This window comes from Gorilla gorilla, chromosome 6 (genome assembly GCF_029281585.2).
Source record: "Gorilla gorilla gorilla isolate KB3781 chromosome 6, NHGRI_mGorGor1-v2.1_pri, whole genome shotgun sequence".
Taxonomy (NCBI): domain Eukaryota; kingdom Metazoa; phylum Chordata; class Mammalia; order Primates; family Hominidae; genus Gorilla; species Gorilla gorilla.
Window position 1 is genome coordinate 114,204,402 of NC_073230.2, and position 22,419 is coordinate 114,226,820.

The window sequence follows — 22,419 nt, forward strand, 5'->3', positions numbered from 1 at the left end:
CCAAGAGAAAGGTAAGCATCAACTGTATGCCCAAGAATCTCAATTTAAGACATCATGTAGTATACACTATTTTGGTAAACAGAACTGAATACAATATTTGCATATCAAAATAGGCAACTATTGCCTTATTTCTGACTTCAGATAAAAATATCTTAATTCTTTTTATAAGGCAAAACAGTCATTTTAATGAAATATCTCTTTTCAGATATAATCATATGATTGACAGATAAAATAATTGCTTTAAAAATACTTCTGAGTCATTTTGTCCTTACCTGCAGGCATGAACCATTACTGCATGCAGTGACTGTTCCATTTCCTAGCACAGACTTGAAGAAGCATCATATCTCTCTTTCAGAATGTGACTAATCTGTGGGTTTGCAATTCCTAAGCTATTTACAAATGGCACTCCCTTACCATATAAGAATAAATATTTATTACAACCCAAAATCAAGTATTTTTAACCTACATTTTACAAATAACCTTCGTAATTCTATAGAGCAGCAACCTCAACATATAGGAAGAAAACCTCACAGCATTTCCCTTTAAAAAAGCAAGATTTTTCTTTTCTGCTTTTTAGCTAAATTATTTTTAAAGCCTTCAACAGCTGTCACACATGAACCAGCGGTCTGCTGTGTTATGGTGTGCATGCTGCAGCTGATCAGGCTCCACTATTTTTCTTAAAAAAATCAATCACCCTTTGCAAAAGCAGAACAGCTTGCCCAAATACACATCTTCAATACAGCACAATACCAGCATGCAGGACAATACGTTATATAGCAAACTTGACAAGAAAAAAAAATATGTCCTGGTTTGTTTCTTAGCAATGCTACACCATTAATTGTTCATGCAAGAGATGTAGCTGTACCTTTCTGAAGAGGACGACTTCTCAGAGTTAACTGACATCAGCAGCTCAATCTTCTGCTTGATTTCTGGAAAAATCAGAAAATATTCACAACCAAGATTGCCTGCCCTTGCTTTCAAGCCTTATATCAAGAGATTTTTCTTCTCTAATCCCTTTTGTTCAGAATGAGGCCACAAGATTCGCAGTACTTCTGTTAGGACTGGGATTCAATGGTGCTATAAAGGGAAAAAGCTCCAGAGGCATCAGGCCTTGCTAAACTATGCACATGACTGTTTATGAAAGCAGGAAGTACCATTTCTTTAAAGCAGAGGGGTGTTTTCTTTTTTAAGGTAGAACTAGCATGGTTCTACAAGATGATTTTCAATTTAGCAAAATAAAATACAAACAAGAAATCTTGAACATCTAAATTAAATATACTAGATAATTTGAGAAGCCTGGGTAATCACGTCACAGGCTGTAATAAATAGATATGCAACCCTTGGCTGTTTCTATTTCACTAGCCCTAAAAAATATGGCTCAGTGAATCATTTTTGTCACTTAAGAATGAAATATTAAACCAGAACCCCGATGTATAGATTTCAAAATGTTTAACCTTTGTTTTAATTTCTTGATTGTGTTTAATTAAAGACACATTTAATATCTAGTGTTCCTAACTCCTCTAGAAAGAGACTTCTGATTTTATACATTAATTTTCCCCTCCTCCTTAGCAGTACAGTACAAGTGAACAGCAACACCCATTTACCGAGCAGAGATAATATACTTGTCCTTTTAGGAAAGGATTGACAATAGACATCTACAACAGGAATGTAAGCACCAGTTCAACTTAATTAAAAGATAATTGCTGATACTGATTTGGAAGGGAGATAACAGACTAAAAGGGAAGGAAGGGTGAAAATAAGAGAGGGAAAAGATAAGGAGACAATCTAACACGTCTCCTTTAAAACATCAACGACTGACTAAAGCACATAATTTTAAGTTAATAAAACTGACATGGTCCTATTACCCAGACTATTTCATGTGCAAAGCTGTTTTCCTATCCCTAATAAGTATTTCCAACTGGATTTTTAAAACTGAAGTGTGCTTTCATAATAAAAAGTTCACATACTAAAAAATAAATTAGTGCCAATAAAATGCTATCAACAGTACCAGGATTTCAAAATAGACCTCAATAGTTTTTTAAGCAGTAAAGCAAATTTTTTTTAAAATGCTGACTATATAAATCAAAGTTGAATATGAGAAGATGTAAAGGAAAAAGGAATAAAAATTAGTTCCATAAAATACAATGGACCTGTACAGAAATATCCTCTCAGCGTTGTTAAAATAAGGATTTTTCCCAAATTTTTAAGCTTATAACTTCAATGAGCATTATAAAAGCGGCATGAATACCTGATGAGAGAGCAGAATCTACCACAGGGTGTAGCCAAGCTGCCTAGCCACTGGGAGAGCAGAGCACAGCGCCTATAGCTGGGGTGGTGCTGAGACTCACCTTGAGGATCAGGCACATGGCGTCACAGTGAGCCCTCAGCAGGGCCCCTCCCCTCATTTTGGAAGCAGCAGGGTGTCAGAGGTCAGACTCTGCCTTGGATTTAGGAACAGCCTCCTCTGCCCTTTTTTTTTTTTTTTTTTTTTTTTTTTTGAGATGGAATTTCGCTAGCCCAGGCTAGAGTGCAATGGCACAATCTCGGCTCACTGCAACCTCCGCCTCCCGGGTTCAAGCGATTCTCCTGTCTCAGCCTCCCGGGTAGCTGGGATTACAGGCGCCCGCCACCATACCCAGCTAATTTTTTGTCTTTTTAGTAGAGACAGGGTTTCACCATGTTGGTCAGGGTGGTCTTGAACTCCTGACCTCAGATGATGCGCCCACCTCAGCCTCCCAAAGTGCTGGGATTACAGGTGTGAGCCACAGCACCAGGCCTCCTCTGCCATTTTTAATAGCTGTATGACCTTGGAGAAATTACTTAAACTCTCTAAAGCCTCTATCTCCTCTCCTGTAAAATGGGGATAATAACATATATCTGAAAGGCTGTGGCAAGGATTTAATGAAATAACCCATGAAAATAAAGTAGTATTGTGCCTGGGATGCCGTGAGCCCTCCCTGCTTCATCTCTCAATAAATATTTACTGAATGAGTTAATGAAGGATACCAGGCCTGTCCAATGTTAAATGGTTTTTCCATAGTTTAAATCCACCTTCTCCTTCTTATCACCAACCTCAACATCCCCATTTTTATCACTGTAGTGTTACTGTAGGTGGGAACTTAACTTTAATCTGTATCTCAGCCTCCCTTTCTAGAGAATTGTGCTCCATGTATCAACTTGCTGCTTCAGAAAAGAGATTACACTTGAATCCATCTTCATCATGGCAATTTTGTATTCCAAAACAACAAAAAGTTCACACTTCAGTATACCTACGTATATCAATGCACTTAAGATGAAAAACCCCAAGATTAAATTACACAGCTCTAACGAAGTTAATGCCTATCTTGTAAACACTGGAAAGAAAAGTTCAAGCTATAAACCATATTCTGACTGGTAACACTGGAAGCCCCAAACCAAAGAGGATTCTAATAATACATGAAAAGGTTTCTAACTTCATTTTCACCTTATCTCTAAACCTTCAGATTTGTTCATCGCTCCAGAAGGACTCAGAAATCAAGGAACGTTAACACGACGATACTGTATGCTTTGAGGCCCACATACTCCGTCTATGCTACCATCAACTCCTCCCTGTCCTTATCATCCGTAGGTCTGGTAATTCCCCACATTCGTGAAGAATTCCAGAAGCCATTTAACTGATTTCCATTCCACCACAACACCTGCCATAATCGGGGGGGACCTGGATGTCCATACTGATATGACTTGTTAGAAAAGGCTTGGCTATGGACTCCAGGCTCCTCAGTCCACAGACTCTTGAACCTCTACCTCTTGAGCCATCCGTTCCCTTGACCATGCTCAGGACACTTTTTTACACACACTGCAAACACTTTCCCCCTCAATTAGTCAGTTGTTTCGGAATTTTATTCAATTACTTCCAGGGTAGTATCTGGGACCCTATACACTTTATTTTTCTGCAATGAAGTCGACCAATCTTTTCCTTGTTAAATTCTGGCCTTCCTGATAAACTTAGAAACAAACTTAGAAACACCTTCCTCACACCAAAGTTTTCAAATTTTTCATCCAATTTTCCTCTAATATGCTTTATAATACTATTTGCAAGTAAATCTTAGAACCTTCTAGATTTTGTTACATGAATTGATATAGAGATCCAGTCTGCTTTTAAAAGTCAGATTTTAAAATGACTCTCTTGTCATTTTAAAATGACACATCTTCACAATTCTAAAATGACTCTCTTGCCCACCACTTCTTGGTTCTTCCAAAGCAGCACCCACTGTCTCCATGTATACATTTAGACCAATGAGTGCAAAAAAAGTCCATCAACCTGATTATTTAACAGTTGTATTCCCTATGGATGTAATCTGAAAATGCTCGACAGTACACTCAACAGCTCCTTCTACATCTCAGCCTTTAATCAATCCTTTACCATCTGCCCTACTCCCACCTCAAGACCACACTTGCTTATTTCACACAGAAAACAGGCAAGCAGTTCCTGTGTAGTTTGAATAAATATATTTTAAATTATGGTTGCTTTTATTTTTAGTCATAATTTTGTTTCTTAACTGCTAAATAACATTATAGAAGGACATAAGTTTTTGTGGCTTTTTTTTAATGCTTTTACATTTGCTTTCTCCTTCTAACTCTGGGTACTTTGCAAGACCGTTATCTTCCATAAAGCCCTTAAATGCTGGTGACACCTGTAAGGACCCTCTTTTCACTCACTGATCCTTCTATCTACATACACCCTTGCCATCAAGAACTACAGGGCATTGATGATAACTGTAACTTAGTTTCCAGCCCAATATTCTCTCCTACAACCCAGAACCACATATCCTCCAACCCCTACTTAACATTTTCACCTAGACAGTCTCTGCATGGCTTGAATGCAATGTCTAAAATTGAACCCTTAAACTTATAAGCCTAATGTCTTCTTATATACTCCTGATCTCAGTGAACAGCAACACCATTGCCCTACCAAACCTGAAATGTTTGAGGGATCCCAGGCTAGTTCCCCCAATCTCATTTGAAATATCGTTCCCGGCCGGGCACGGTGGCTCACGCCTGTAATCCCAGCACCTTGGGAGGCCGAGGTAGGCAAATCACGAAGGTCAGGAGATAGAGACCATCCTGGCTAACATGGTGAAACTCCGTCTCTACTAAAAATACAAAAAATTAGCCAGGCGTGGTGGCGGGCGCCTGTAGTCCCAGCTACTCAGGAGGCTGAGGCAGGAGAATGGCATGAACCCGGGAGGCGGAGGTTGCAGTGAGCAGAGATCGCGCCACTGCACTCCAACCTGGGTGACAGAGAGAGACTCCGTCTCAAAAAAAAAAAAAAAAGAAAAAAGAATTATCTTTCCCTCCATTCTCTCTTTTTTATATCATACGCTCTGGAAATACTGAGCTCTAGTCTACATGGCTCCCCAAGCATGCCATGCTTTTTCACGCCACTAAATCTTTTCGTATACAGTTTCCTCTCCCTGGAATGCCACCATTCAGTTGTCTCCCTTGTACACCCAACTCGTTTTTTCTTTTTCTTTTCTTTTCTTTTTTTTTTTTTTTTTTTTTTTGAGACAGAGTCTCATTCTGTCACCCAGGGTGGAGTGCAGTGGTGTAATCTCAGCTCACTGCAACCTCTGCCTCCCAAATTCAAGCGATTCTCCTGCCTCAGCCCCCCAAGTAGCTGGGATTACAGGTGGGCACCACCACGCCCAGCTACCCAACTCACTTTTCTAATCTCAGTCCCAAATGTTACCCTCCACACAAACACATTCCCAGAATTAAGTTCACCTCCTCTACGTCTCTGTATTTGCATTACCAAATTACTAAAATATATAAATTACTTGTTTCAGTCCCCATGAGACCATTGCTTCCCTAACTACAGGCACCTGAATGTTCAATTCAGACAGCCTGGCATATCAGACACTGGTTGTTGACACCTTCATAGTCTTCTCAGCCTGTTACAGTCAATCTAATGTTAGTTACAATTGAGCTACATTAATTTATTCTTAAATATACATTTCCAGATACACTTAATCAAAGATCCAAGCAATTTTAGAACTAGACTGATCCTCAGATCATCTCATAGCTGAACCACATGAATTTATAAAGGGGAAATCTAAGGGGCAAAAAGATACTGGAGGCAATCACATTCTTCATCTTCTCCAGAAGATTACTGTGGCTGAGACCTACAGTAAAATTTCCAAGAACCTCAACAACCCAAATAGTAAAACCCACCCAATAGTCCCATAGGCTGTTTTTTTGGATAAACACAGAAACTGACCTTTCTGGTCTTAAAGCTTAATACAAGTATGTTTTATCTAAGTTCCTTCCTCAGCAAAGGACCCTCAAGCCTCCAAAAAAAAAATTAACAATAAATTCCCTCTCTCTCTCTCTCAAAGAACTGAAGGCCAGGCGCGGTGGCTCATGCCTGTAATCCCAGCACATTGGGAGGCCCACGCAGGCGGATCATTTGAGGTCAGGAGTTCAAGACCGGCCTGGCCAAGATGGTGAAACACCGACTCTACTAAAAATACAAAAATTAGCCTGGCGTGGTGGCAGATGCCTGTAATCCCAGCTATTCGGGAGGCTGAGGCAGGAGAATCGCTTCAACCCGGGAGCTGCAGGTTGCAGTGAGCCGAGATCACACCACTGCACTCCAAGCTGGGAGACAGAGCAAGACTCCGTCTCAAAAAAAAAAGTATAAGCAGACAGATGAATAGGGAGACCACAGAGAGCCATCTATGTGTGTGGGGCTCCATCTCAAAGAAAGAAAAAAAAAAAAAACTGAAACTCACCAAATCACCACATCCAGACAATGACACTTTGGATCCCTCATTCATCATGATTGCTTCCTTGCCCCTCCCTAGTTCCTATTTTCTTACACACTGTTACATTTCTTCCTGCTATATCAAGCTCTGGTTTTAGTCTGGGAGACGGATTTGAGACTGAGCTCCCATCTCCTTGCTGCAGCATCCAATTAAAGCCTTCTTCCTCGGTAATACTTGTTCTTTCAGTGATTGGCTTTTTTTTTTCCTTGAAGACAAAGTCTCACTCTGTCGCCCAAGCTGGACGGCGCAATCTCGGCTCACTATAACCTCCACCTCCCAGGTTCAAGCATTTCTCCTGCCTCAGCCTCCGGGATAGCTGGGATTACAAGCACCCGCCACCACGCCTGACAAATTTTTGTATTTTTAGTAGAGACGGGGGTTTCACCATGTTGGCTAGGCTGGTCTCAAACTGACCTCAAGTGATCCACCCGCCTCGGCCTCCCAAAGTGCTGGGATTACAAGCATGAGCCACAGCGCCCAGCCAGTGATTGGCTTTCCTTGTGGAGAGCAGCAGGACCTAGACCAAACCCCTGGCATTTTGGTAACAGCAGGACATTTCAACCTTATTTTAAATCAGCTTTTAAAATGCTATTTTCTTTTATCTCCAATCAATTCAAATTATCCTTATTAATCAACTTTCTTGATTAAAACAACTAATCATCTGGGGCATGATACTCTTCTTATTCATCCCCTTTATACATCCCTCAAAGCCAACAATTCACTGTGATTTCCCCATTCATTCTCTTGCATCCAACCTACAGATCTTCCTCATAACTCTTTTATTCTTGTTTTTACTCACACCTTAAAAGATACTCAAACTCCTTATGAAGATGAACAGTTTTTAACTCTTCAGTTAATGGCCTAGGAGCTCTAATGCTTCACCTGTCTACGTTGTAACACACTGTAAGTTTAAGGCTCCCAGACCACTAACTAAGGGCTATCAGCACAGCACTAAGCCAAGCCCCTGGAACCCTGATGAGGAATAGCAGATTACCAGTAGCTCTACTCAGAATGACGTCCCATGGGGTGGTGCTTCAAAGATACAGACATCCTAGGAGAAAAACGGAGCCGCCCTGAATCAACCTAGAATCCTAGGAGTGAGGGGAACATAAGAACACACAGAAGCTGTGGGCATGATATGCTCCTTTGTCATTCAGATCACTAAACCTGGGCATGAGGACCCTGACTTTTGTCAAGTGGAAATTTAAAAAGACATAATAACTGGGCAGATTATTCTACCTAAATAATTAGAGCTACATCCTTTTTCAATGGGAATCATTCTGGCAAATTTAATAACTTCCTTTCACTTGCCAAATTCTTTACATAATCATCCACAAACTTAATTTTGTTTGGGGTGTACATGAGGAGGATATATATATATATTTTTTTAGAGGGACAGAGTCTTGCTCTGTCACCGAAGCTGGAGTGCAGTGGTGCAACGATAGCTCACTGGGATCTCAAACTCCTGGGCTCAAGCAATCCTCTACCTCAGCCTCCTGAGTAGTTACAACTACAGATGCACACCACTATGCTTGGCTAATTTTTTTTTTTTTTTTTTTTTTTTTTTTTGGTAGAGACAGGGTCTCGCTATGTTGCCGAGGCTGATCTTGAACTCCTGGGCTCAACCGATCCTCCCACCTTGGCACCCTCAAAGTGCCAGGATTAAAGGCATGAGCCACCACTTCTGGCCCATAAGGAAGATTTTTAAAAACTAATTAGTGCCTTACATTTATCTGGAGCCACTTTAGACTATGACAAACAAATGCAGCTGGTCAAGGTGGCTCACACATGTAATCCCAACAATTAAGGAGCCCAAGGCAGAAGGACCGCTTAAGCCCAAGAGTTCAAGACCAGCCTGGGCAACATAGTGAGACTTCATCTCTTAAAAAAAAAAAAAAAAATTAGGTAAGCATGGTGACATGCACGTGTGGTTCGGCTACTTAGGAGGCTGAGATGGCAGGATCACTTGGGCCCAAGACGTTGAAGCTGCAGTTTACCAAGACTGCACCACTGCACTCCACTCTGGGCAACAGAGCAAGAATCTGTCTGAAAAGAAAAGAAACAAATACGTGTTAAGGTTGCCTGAAATGACAGGGAATACTGCAAGAATATACCTAGAAGTTAAGAGGAAAATGCCTCAGCAGGCTTCAAAACCACACGCTTCTTCAGAAGTCAGAGCAGCTCCCAAATCAATATTTCCAGGTGTTCAGTGGGATGGTTCTCCACCTTAATGCTCCACTATTCTAGGGTTTCAACACCTCTCCCATCCTAACTCTACTTCTCCTGCCACTACCAATTAACTGCTTCTTCTCTCTATTTCACATGTTTACACATTCTACTGCCTCAGGATACATGCTTATGGAGCCCTTCTTGGTGTCTCCAACTTATTATTATTATTTTTTTTTTTTGAGACAGAGTCTCACTCTGTCGCCCAGGCTGGAGTGCAGTGGCATGATCTCCGCTCACTGCAAGCTCTGCCTCCCGGGTTCACACCAGTCTCCTGTCTCAGCCTCCCGAGTAGCTGGGACTACAGGCGCCCACCACCACGCCCGGCTAATTTTTTGTATTTTTAGGAGAGATGGTGTTTCACTGTGTTAGCCGGAATGGTCTTGATCTCCTGACCTCATGATCCGCCCAGCTGGGCCTCCCAAAGTGCTGGGATTACAGGCGTGAGCCACTGCGCCCGGCCCAACTTAGTATTTTTAAGAGACTTCTCGCTGAAATGCAAAAGGCCCGCAAACGCTTTTCTGGCTCAGGTGCCAATTTCTAATACTGCTATCTGAAGCCAAGTATTGAGGTCCTGATTCAAAACTGACTGACTCATAAGTGAATGTTCACAAAGGTGCAAGAATAAAGCAATTCCTCTGCGTAATCTAGGAGGGTGGATGATTAACTGACCAACATCTGCCAAGGCCAGTCTAGCCTTAAAAGGGAGTCCCTGTTATCCCAGTGTTCATTACTGAAGTCCTCTGTTATGAGAATTCACAGAAAAGCAGAAATTCTGCAAAACATAAAAATCATCATTGGTAAACTGAGCATTCAAAAAACTATCCCCAATTATCACTAACTTTTATCCCCACCCATCAAAATCCTTTGTCACTCTCTCATTAATAATCACACAGTCTAACAATTCAATAAAATACAAATCTAGAGCCAAGTGAAAACTTAAAATCTGCAAAAGATGAAAAAAGTGACAAAGTTGACAGAAAATACTAAAGAAATTCTAGAAAGCCAGGCAAAATCAATGATAAATGAGGATAGAGGAGCAGTTTATGAGGTTTGTAAATGAAGAGAAAAATCAACAAGGACAATAACATGCTAAGTGGCTCAAGAATAATTATTTGAGGCCAGGCGCGGTGGGGCTCATGCCTGTAATCCCAGCACTTTGGGAAGCTGAGGCAGGCAGATCACTTGAGATCAGGAATTCGAAACCAGCCTGGCCAACAAGGTGAAACCCCGTCTCTATTAAAAATACAAAAATTAAGCAGGTGTGGTGGAGCATGCCTATAATCCCAGCTACTCAGGAGGCTGAAGCAGGAGAATAGCTTGAACCCGGAGGCAGAGGTTGCAGTGAGCTGAGATCATGCCACTGAACTCCAGCCTGGGCGACACAGCGAGATTCTTTCTCAAAAAAAATAAATAAATAATAATAATTATTTGATTATTAGAGAATACATAACAAAGCCCTTAAACAATTTGCAAAAATGAGGCTGGGCGCAGTGGCTCACAACTGTAATCCCAGCACTTTGGGAGGCCAAGGCTGGTGGATGACCTGAGGTCCGCGGTTTGAGACCAGCCTGGCCAACACGGTGAAACCCCATCTCTAATAAAAAAAAAAAAATAGCTGGGATTGGTGGCATGTGCCTGTAGTCCGAGCTACTTGGGAAGCTGAGGCAGAATCGTTTGGACCTGGGAGGCAGAGGTTGTGGTGAGCTGAGACTGTACCACTGCACTCCAGCCTGGGCGACAGAGCCAGACTCCATGAAGAAGGAAAGAAAAAGAAGAACGGAAAGGGGAAAGGGGAAAGGGGAAAGCGGGAAAAGGAAAGGGGAAAAGGGGAAGGCAGAAGGCGGAAGGGGAAAGGAGAAAGGGGAAGGCGAAGGAAAGGAGAGAGAGAAAGAAAAAGAAGAAAAAAATAATTTGTAAAAATGCTCTTCATTATGGCTGCATTATAACCTAAAAGATGTCCAATCATGTTATTATACAACTTAGTATGGAAATGTACACCAAAAACAATCAACACTTGGTATAATCTTTGTTCATTCTAAAAATAAGTACATATTTTCTATTACAATTTAAGATTTTTAAACAAAATAGGCTTACTTTCAGATTGTGATTTCATTTTTTAAGATAAAGTCCCAGTTCCACCCCCTTCCTTAAACGTAGCCTTTGCCAGTACCAGCTTTCCCCTGCTGCAATTCCAAAGCAAGATCATTTGTGCTCCTGAACACAGTGCCCACAGACTATGTCATGTTCGCTCCAAACTTTACAGTGGGGGTGCCAGAGGATGGGGGGGGGGGAGCAGTGTTGGCGCAGGCAGAAGAGAATGAAGAAGGAAAAGGAGGTAGTCTCAGGCTGGTTAGGTTTCTGATTTAGAACTTCCAAGGTAGCTGCTGCTACTACTTATGAGAAACTCTGTTTGAGAGAAAATGTTTTTCTGTCACTTTTAACATTATTATTCCAAGTAAAATTTATAACCCAAGAGAAATACTAGTTCAAAAGGAAAGGGGTTTGCTGCTGATTTCTAAGTTCTGGCAAGAAAAGTGAGTCATTCTCTCCAAAAGTGGGATCCCTATTCCCCCTACCCCCAGGAGGGTGTGAACAAAAGCCAACAAGCAAGAAGACAGAGAGGAACCTCAGACCACCCAGCCTAAAGGCTGCATGGATACACTAAAACTTCACAGTTCACCAGAACTGTTTGTTACCAGTGTTTCGGTATAAAATTTGAGAACTAAATACAATAATGTATTAAATAAATTTCTAATTTTATTAGCCTCACAATTACTGCCGTTAGCAATGAAATGTGGTGAAACCAATCTCTGAAAAGTATCTAAAGGTTTCTCACTATGACAAAGTATCATTAATAGTTAATCCAGCCCCTCAACAGAACAAAGCCTCTTTTACCCTGACTCTGTCAAGTAGACAGAAGAAGTAACACAAGTTCTTAGATAACTGTGAGCTGTTACCAAACTCAAGGTGAAACCCAATGCTGTGTTCAGCAGGAGGCCAAGTTTTAAAGCTTTTCCTGCATTATTCTTAATATATGAATATCATTTATTTTACTGATAAAATACATAAATTTTACAGATTATATCATAGAGTAATATTCAGAAAAAATAAGTATTTTTATAATCTTAAGAGACAGTTTCTTCATACCAGATATTAACAGACAACTGAAACTACTTGGTTCACTGATACTGGGATGTACAAAGTCAAAAATTAAGCTGAGCGCAGTGGCTCACGCCTGTACCCCAGTACTTTGGGAGGCTGAAGTGGGCAGATTGCTTGAGGTCAGAAGTTTGAAACCAGCCTGGATAATATGGTGAAACTCCATCTCTACTAAAAATACAAAAATTAGCCGGGTGTGGTGGTGCACACCTGTAATCCCAGCTACTGGAGAGGCTGAGGCAGAAGAATCGCTTGAACCTGGGAGGCAGAGGTTGCAGTGAGAGCAAAGACTGAGATCACACCGCTGCATGCCATCCTGGGTGACAGAGTGAGACTGTCTTCAAAAAAAAAAAAGTCAAAAATTAAGATGTTATTATTTATTTTATTACTATTTGCAATTTTTGCATACAAACAACTGTGAATTCACCAAGGCAATGAATGCCTGATTTCTAACTTCTTTGGTAAGCCAACACCCACTCAATCATCCCAAAAAGAAACTTCAATATGTTAAGAGGTGGTGAAATGGTTGTGGGAGGCTATTTACATGTATAAGAAAACAAGTCATTAAAAAAAAAAAAGCGGGGGGGCCGGGCACAGTGGCTCACCCCTGTAATCCTAGCACTTTGGGAGGCTGAGGCGGGTGGATCACGAGGTCAGGAGATCAAGACCATCCAGGCTAACACAGTGAAACCCCGTCTCTACTAAAAATACAAAAAATTAGCCAGGTGTGGTGGCGAGCGCCTGTAGTCCCAGCTACTCAGGAGGCTGAGGCAGGAGAATGGCGTGAACCCGGGAGGCAGAGTTTGCAGTGAGCCGAGATAGCGCCACTGCACTCCAGCCTGGGCGACAGAGTGAAGACTCCATCTCAAAAAAAAAAAAAAAAAAAAAAAAAAGCTTGTTTATAAGGCATAAGAGTTAGTGCCCCTAACTCTCAACTTACATTAACTTTCAACCCATTTCTTCCTTCTTGTTTTTCTTTTTGTTGTTGTATTTGTTGTTTGGTTTTTCCCCCGCTTTTTCTGAGACAGGAGTCTCTCTAGGTCGCCCAGGCTGGAGTGCAGTAGCGCGATCTCAGCTCACTGCAACCTCCGCCTCCCAGGTTCAAGTGATTCTCCTGTCTCAGCCTCCCGAGTAGCTGGGATTACAGGCACTGGCCATCACGCCCAGCTAATTTTTGTATTTTTAGTAGAGATGGGTTTCACCATGTTAGCTGGGTTGGTCTCAAACTCCTGACCTCAAGTGATCTATCCACCTCGGCCACCCAAAGTGCTGGGATTACAAGCATGAGCAACCAAGCCTGGCCTACTAACTTTCAACTGCAAAAACCGCAATTACATTTGCACCAACCTAATAATTTCCATTTAACATGCATAGAAACTAAAAGTTAAATTTGCTCAAGACTCCAGCGCTACCCACCACTTGCAGTGGCACATGCCTGCAGTCCTAGCTACGTGGAGACTGAGGCAGGAGGATCACTTGAGCCTTGAAGTTTAAGGATATAATGCACTATCATCACACCTGTGGACAGTCACTGCACTCCACCCTCAGCAACACACTGAGACCCTGTTGCTAAGGAAAAAAAAAAAAAAAAGATCCCAAAGCTAAACAGTTTCACTTACAAAAGCAGCAAAAAGAATAAAATATTTACAAATAAATTTAACCAAGGAAGTACAAGGCTTGTACACTGAAAACTATAGAACACTGTTGAAAGAAATGAAAGACCTGAATAAATGGAAAGATATCCTGTGTTCGTGGATGGGAAGATTTAATATTGTTAAGATGGCAATATTCCCCAAATTAATCCACAAATTCAACATAATCCCCCGATAAAAATTCCAACTGCCTTTTTTGCAGACACAAACAAGCTGATCATCAAATTCATGTAGAAATGCAAGGTACAATGAATAGCCAAAACAATCTTGAAAAAAGAAAAAGTTGGAGGACTCACACTTCGTAGTCAGTTTTGGCTTCAAAACTGACTACACAAAGCTATAGGAATGAAAAGTGTGAGGAAAGAGGCCTAAGGGTGGACATTTAAATCAATGAAAGATAACTGAAAGTCCAGAAATAAACCCTCACATTACAATCAAGTGATTTTTCAACAGGGTGCCAAGACCATCTAATGGGAAAAGAATACTCTCTTCAACAAATGGTGATAGACAACTGGATATTCACATGCAAGAGAATGAAGCCAGAGTTCCCCTTCACACCATATACAAAAATCAGTTCAAAATGGATCAAACAGCTAAATATAAAGGCTAAAACTATTAAACTCTTAGAAGAAGACAGATATAAATCTTCATGACCTTGGAAGAGGCTACAGTTTCTTAGGTATGACATGAAAAGCACAAGGAATAAAAGAATAGATAAATAAACTTAACATCATAAAAATTAAAAACATTTGTGCATTAAAAGACATTATCAAAGGGCCAGGGGCAGAGGCTCATACCTGTAATCTCCGCGCTTTGGGAGGCCAAGGTGGGCGGATCACTTGAGGCCAGGAGTTCAGGACCAGCCTGCCCAACATGGCAAAACCCTGTCTCTACTAAAAATACAAAAATTAGCCAGGTGTAGTGGTAAACATCTGTAATCCCAGCTACTCGGGGGGCTGAGGCATGAGAATCACTTGAACCTGGGAAGCAGAGGTTGCAGTGAGCCGAGATTGTGCCACTGCATTCCAGCCTGGGCAACAGAGTGAGACTCTGTCTCAAAAAATAAAATACATTAAATTATAAAATAAAATAAAATGCATTATCGAGAAAGTAAAAAGAAAACCCACAAGATGGGAGAAAATATTTGTAAATCACGTAACTGATAAAAAAAACTAGCATCCAGAATATATAAAGAACTCTTACAATCAATTTAAAAACCCAACAACCCAATGATAAAGTGGGCAAGGGATTTAAATATACATGTGCCAAAAGAAGAAAAACAAGTAGCTAATAAGCACACAAAAAGATGCTCCACATCATTTGTCATCACACAGAAATGCAAATCAAAGTAACAGTGAAATACCACTTCACAACCAAGAGGGCTATAATCGAAAAGACAGATAATACCTATTACTGGTGAGGAGATAGAGAATTTCGAGACTTCAGGCATGGCTGGTGGGAAAGTTAAATGGTGCAGCTTTGGAAACACGCTGGCAATTCTTACAAGAGTTACAGAGTTACCATATGACCCAACAATTCTCCTCCTAGGTATATACCCAAGGGAAATAAAACATATATTCTTACTCTTCACACAAAAACTTGTACACAAATGTTCACAGCAGCATTACTCGTAATAATCAAAAAGTGGGAACTCATATGTCCATCAATTGAGGAATGTTAAATAAAATGTGGTATATACATACGTAAAAGAAAGAGTACTAATACATGCTACCGTATGGCTGAACGTTGAAAACATTATGCTAAGTGAAAGAAGCCAGGCACATAACAAATATTATATGATTTCATGTGTGTAAATTGTCCAGAATAGAGAAATCCATCAACACAGAAAGTAGATTAGTGATTGCGGGTAGGGCAGGGTGGGAATGAGGAGTGTTTGCTAACACAAAGAGGTTCTCTTTGAGGTGATGAAAATGTTCTAGAATTATGTAATAGTGGTAGTTTCAAAATATTGTGAATATGCTAAAAGCTATTAAATTGTACACTTTAAAATGATTAAAATCGAGGCAGGGAGGTCGTTTGAGCCCAGGAGTTCGAGACCAGCCTAGGTAACACGGTGAGACACAGTTTCTACAAAAAATACAAAAAAAAAACTAGCCAGCAGTGGTGGTGTACGCCTGTGGTCCCAGCTACTCAAGAGACTGAAGTGGAGGCTGAGCCCAGAAAGTCAACGTTATAGTGAGCCGTGATGGTGCCACTGCACTTCAACCTGGGAGACAGGCTGGGAGACAGGGACCCTGTCTCAAAACAAACAAACAAACAAAAAATGATTACAATGCTCACAAGTTACTTGGGCGTTTTTTGTTTTTTAAAGAAAAACTGCAGAGCTAGTATGTAACTAAGCCAGGATAAGAAACCGGGGTGGTCTAACACCAAAGCCTAAATCCACAGCTGCGCTGCCGAGCATGAAAGGAGACAGTTATCAATCTGACCAGGGAAAGGGAGTGGTCATCAAGGTCATTTGGGCTTGGTTATAAAGGTCAGAATGACTTTGCCAAGTGAAGAAATGAACACTGGGCCCACTCCAAACAGAAAAAAATGGTACATGCAAAGCTACAGAGAACCTCTCGTGTACGCCATCTTAGTGGTTTTGGTGGCTGGCAGGACTTAAGCAGGTACTGGTAAGAAATGAAGCCAGAGATAATGGCAGAGCTGTTCCCAGAGCACCTTCTGTGCCATACAAAGAAATCCTACTTTTAAGTACGGCAGAAACATAACCAACTATACAGTCAAATTTAAAGATTCAACAGGCGATTGAGATTTAAAAGCAAAATTAAAAAATCATATCATGCTGGGGGAAAAATATTAAACTTCATGGAGCTATTTATAAGGCTTGTCAATTCACCACAATTCATTTTGTGTCTGTACTCCCACACAATACCCCTCAGGAGCTTTGCCAATTATCACTTCTCTCATTTGTAAATCCTAAAATTCTCACCTCGAGCATCAGTTGTCCCTTATTTCTATAAAAATATCTTTCACAGCAGCAAGTAATAGTAAAATCTACTTTCAAGACTTTGGTGCTTTATACAATATTATGAAGTACCACAAACACTTTAGCCAAATGGGCTGGGTCTACTTTATTCCTGTCTTGCTGTTTGTGAGGTTTCCCACATAGGCACCAACCAAAAATCTAAACTCGTTCTTCAATTTAATAAGCAAGAATCAACATACACGGTCTTAAACACAGCAAGGACATATAAGAGTCTTAGCTTTGTTATAATAAAGTTACCCTGAGTCAATATTCCAGGATCCAAGTTCTTCATTTTTATCAGCTTTGGCCATGTACTGAGTTGCTGGTTTCCAATCACACTGAAACAATATTTTGGCCAGGTGCTGTGGCTCCAGCCTGTAATCCCAGCACTTTGGAAGCCCGAGGCAGGAGGATTGCTTGAGCCCAGGAGTTCCAGACCAGCCTGGGCAACATAGCGAAACCCTATCTCTACAAAAAAATCAAAAATTAGCTGGGTGTGGTGAGGCACACCTATAATCCCAGCTACTCGGGAGGCTGAGGTGGGAGGATTGCGTGAGCTGGAAGGCAGAGGTTACAGCAAGCCAACATCGTACCACTGCACTCCAAACTGGGCAACAGAGTGAGACCCCGTCTCCAAAAAAAAAAAAAAAAAAAGGGAACAGGAAAAGAAAAAAGAAACAGCATTTTAAGCATGAAACAGTGCTTGACATTAAAATATCAGAATAATAATTGTATTTCAAATAAATTATATGTGGTTTAGATATTTGTCCCCTTCAAATCTCCTGCTGAAATGTAATCCCCAGTTTTGGAGGTGGGGCCTGGTGGGAGGTGTTTGGATCACGGGGACTGGGATGGATCCCGCATGAATGGCTTAGCATTGTTCCCTTGGTGACAAGTGAGTTCACATGAGATCTGATTGTTTAAAAGTATCTGGCACTTCCTCCCGCTCTCTCTTGCTCCAGCTCTTGCCACGCAACCCATCTGACCACCTGCTCTCCCTTTGCCTTCACCATGATTGTAAGGTTCCTGTGGCCTCACCAGAAGCAGATGCTGGACCCATGCTTGTAAAGCCTGCAGAACCGTGAGCCAATTAAACCTCTTTTCTTTAAAAATTACCCAGCCTCAGGTATTCCGTTATAGCAATGCAAGAACTGCCTAATACAAAGTAGAAACAGAAACAACAAGCATTTTACACCAGTTACAATGTATCAGACATGCATCTATTTGCTTTACATATAATAATTCTGTTGATACTCCCATATCCCTGTAAGATAAATACTACCGCATTATCTTCATTTTACAGGAAAACTGAGGTACAAAAAGGCTAAGCAATTTGTCAAAGATCACAGAGCCACTGTGGTAGAGGGAAAATCTGTACCAAGACAGTCTGTACATAGGGTTTGGGTTCTAAGCCACTATGTTCTATGCATCTCCACTTTCAAATGTCCTCAAATTTTTCAATGACATTCCTTTACATTCATAATATTTGTAAAAGCTATGATGCAATCCTACAAATCCAGTCATATTCAGACTTCAAGTTTATAATCTTGCTGCTCCATCCCTCTACAAATAATTTCTTTTGTCCTCTCTGCTAATCTTAAAACAATTATTTATTAGATTTACTATGCTAAGTGTTTGGAGGGTAAAAGTCATTAACATATTAACTGTCCATAAAGAAGATCAAAATTTTTTGCTATATTTGACCGTAGTTTATGAGGTAAACTACATTTAAGTTAAGCGCTGGGTAATTTGGGCATTCTAAGACAGTCTCAGAATGCATCCTCTGTATTTAATTTTATTCTTCATGCTAAAGGACAGCTGTACTGATTTACAGACCAACGAAATCACTCTCTGGGGGTGGTAACACCTAAAAAGTTCCATAAGCAATTCAGATGCACAGCCAGTATTGAGATCACTGGTTTTACTCACACTGGCACTCCCTAACTAAAATGACAATATTGCAAATGCATAATTCATTTCACAAACAATTAATTAGTCAATCATGCCAAACACTATTCTACTTATTGATTTAAATACGAAGAATGCTGGCTATGTATGCTCCAGCAATTCCTCTCCCAAATCTACCCTAGAAAGACATTTACACGTGGCCTAGGAAAATCACACAAAGATGTCTGTCACATTGCTGTATGCAACAGCAAGTAATGAATAGCCGTGCAACTGTCAGATGAACTATGGTACATTCATAATATACAGCATTTGAAAAGGATGCAGAAGATCCACATGTACTGATAAGGTACATGTGAGTATAAGTGTTATACTCACAAAGTAGCTTGTAGAATACCCAGAATATACTATCATTGTTATAGATATTTCACAGGTACATATACATGTGTATATACATGTAAAATATATTCTTAAATAACTAGGAAATGGCTGGGTGCAGTGGCTCACGCCTGTAATCCCCACACTTTGGGAGGCTGAGGAGGGCAGATCACTTGAGGTCAGGAGTTCAAGACCAGCTTGGCCAAATGACAAAACCCCGTCTCTGTTAAAAATATAAAAACTTGCCAGGTGTGGTGGCACACGCCTGCAATCCCAGCTACTTGGGAGGCTGAGGTAGGAGAATCGCTTGAACCCAGGAGGTGGAGGTTGTGGTGAGCTGAGATCACACCACTGCACTCCAGCCTGGATGACACAGTGAGACTCCATCTCAAAAAATAAAAATAAAAAATAACTATAAAATGATATTCCTTATTCTGGGGATGGGGTGTAGAAAGAGGAAACATAGGCAGGAAGATCCACCTTTATTTGCACTTTAATTTTTTACAGATATTATTTGTGTAACAAAAATGTATATTTTAAATAATCTTGTCTTACCAAAGCATGCCCCATTTAAAATACATGCCTTTTGTGGTTATATGGCTTTCAAATGGGCACTACACAAAAACACTGCCATCACACCATTATAAATAGCCTCCAAAATGCCAATTTTCACTTTTAAATAAAATTCACACTTTAATCAAGGTCAAAGCAATGCTCTGTTGGGATTCTGAGAGTGTTATATTAAAGGAAAAAAAGAACAACTAAATTCTTCTCACACTATTCTATCATTTAAAAAGGAAGTCTTATGGAAGTTGTACAACTGGCATTCTAAAGAGACTAGCGTTAAAAACTTAAATTCAGTCTGTCCCTTCTATTTCCACCCATAGTAGGATCTTACAACATAACAAAATTGCTAAAATAAATCACTGAACTTAAAATAAATAAATAAGTAAGTAAACAAACAAACAAGGCCAGGTGGGGTGGCTCACGCCTGTAATCCCAGCACTTTGGGAGGTAGGGCGGGTGGATCACGAAATCAGGAGTTTGAGATCAGCCTGGCCAACACAGTGAACCCTGTCTCTACTAAAAATATAAAAAATCAGCTGGGCGTGGTGGCGGGCACCTGTAATCTCAGCTACTCGGGAGGCTGAGCCAGAAGAATCACTTGAACCCGGGAGGCGGAGGTTGCAGTGAGCCAAGAATGCACCATTGCACTCCAGCCCGAGTGACAGTGCAAAGTGCAAGACTCTATCTCAAATAAACAAGAACAATAAAAATATATAAAAACATATTAATTAAGCAGCCCAAAAAATAACAAGTTTCTACTGCGAAATGGGTGGAGTATGCTTACAGAAGATACTGCTGTTAGAAACAGAGAATCACATGATAAAAATGTAGGATAAAAACTCCAAGTCTATAAGTAGAGCCATCCTCCCAGATGCTCTTCTCCTGGACCATGCAGAGGAGGAAGACACGTACTAAAGAAACTGGAGCCAAATGTCTAGACACTGACTTAGGAAGCTGCTGCGTACCACAAAAGGGCTACCACAATAAAGAGGTAAGTATAAAATCTCTCAATAACGAAGCTTTCAGAAATTCTAGTTTTCCTTTTTTTAAAAAATAACTTCCAGCCAGGTGTGGAGGCTCACGCCTGTAATCCCAGCACTTTGGGAAGCCGAGGCAGGCAGATCACAAGGTCAGGAGATCGAGACTGTCTTGGCTAACATGGTGAAACCCCAACTCTACTTAAAGCACACACACAAAAAAAAAATTAGCCGGGCATGGTGGCAGGCGACTGTAGTCCCAGCTACTTGGGAGGCTGAGGCAGGAGAATGGCGTGAACCCAGGAGGTGGAGCTTGCAGTGAGCAGAGATGGCGCCACTGCACTCCAGCCTGGGCGACAGAACAACACTCTGTCTCAAAAAAAAAAAAAAAAAAAAAAACTTCCTTCCAGTCACATCATTATGTAATAACAAAATCACTCTCAGTGTATACTTAAATATAAAGACATACCTCCAGGATATCACAGGTTCAATTCCAGACCACCTCAATAAAGAAAGTCACACAAATTTTTTGGTTTCCCAGTGCATATAAAAGTTCTGTTTATATGATACCATAGACTATTAAGTGTGCGACAGCACTCTGGGAAGCTGTGGCAGGAGGATCTCCTGAGCCCAGGAATTCAAAGCCAGTCTGAGCAACATAGCAAGATCTATCATTAAAGTGATCATAAAAATATAAATTATTCACACTAATTATTCACTGGTTGATATTCTATCCATACCCAACATTCAGACTTTCCCCATATCAGCAATAAGGGTGTTTTGCTTTCTTATCATTTGTGTTCACTGAAGTAACACTTTAAATTTCCTTCAAAAATTTTTCCTTTGCATTCATACTTGTCTAATTGTTTGTCATAAGAGGTCTAGGTTTCCTCCTTCTCAGCTTCTGACATGCCTTCCTCACTAAGCTTAATCATTTCTTACTTTTGATTTAAAGTGTGAGATGTGTAACTCTTCCTTTCACTTAAATACTCACAGAACATTGTAGGATTATGAATTAGCTTAATTTCAATACTGTTGTGTCCCAGGAAGTAGGAAGGCCAAAGAGGAGGGAGAGAGACAGAGTACTGGTCAGTGGAGCAGTCAGAACACACACAGCATGTATCAACTAAACTCACTGTTTTATATGAGCACAGTTCTTAGAACCCCAAAACAATTACCATATTAACAGCAACGATCACTCATCACAGATCACTATAAACACAGATATACAATGAAAACTTCTGAAATACTGCAAGAATTACCAAACTAACACAGAGACACAGGCTCTTCAAAAAAAAAAAAAAAAATGGCACAAACAGATTTGCAAGATGTAGAGTTGTCACAAAATTTCAATTTGTATTAAAAAAAAAAACAGCCTGGACAACATGGTGCAAGCCTGTTTCTATAAAACAAACAAACAAACAAAAAATATATATAAAAAATTAGCCAGCATGGTGGCACACACCTGTGGTCCCAGCTACTACCCAGGAGGCTGAGGTAGGAGGATCACTTGAGCCCAGGAGGCGGAGTTTGCAGTGAGCGGAGATTGCGCCACTGCACTCAGGTGTGGATGACAGAGCAAGACCTTGTCTCAAAAAAAACAAACAAAAACAAAAACCACAATATTAGCAAAGTGCAACAAAATGAAGTATAGGTCGGGCCACATCTGTAAGTCCACCATTTTGGGAGGCTGAGGTGGAAGGGTCATTTGAGGCCAGCAGATCCAGACCAGCTTGGATAACACAGGCAGACTCTGT

General features: G+C 40.7%; 1 protein-coding gene across 26 annotated transcripts in view; it reads right to left on the reverse strand.

The window, feature by feature from the left end:
• The window catches only part of SRPK2 (SRSF protein kinase 2), a 287,622-nt gene that overhangs the window by 156,341 nt on the left and 108,862 nt on the right, over positions 1-22,419 (reverse strand). For 6 of the 26 annotated variants that reach the window (XM_031013278.2, XM_063708701.1, XM_055392582.2 and 3 more), the window contains one exon: positions 866-929. The exons of the other annotated variants lie outside the window; for them this stretch is intronic. In XM_031013278.2, the coding sequence (XP_030869138.1) occupies positions 866-903 (38 nt within the window). In that variant the 5' untranslated portion in view covers positions 904-929. The remainder of the gene's footprint in view (positions 1-865; positions 930-22,419) is intronic. 26 annotated transcript variants of the gene reach the window in all.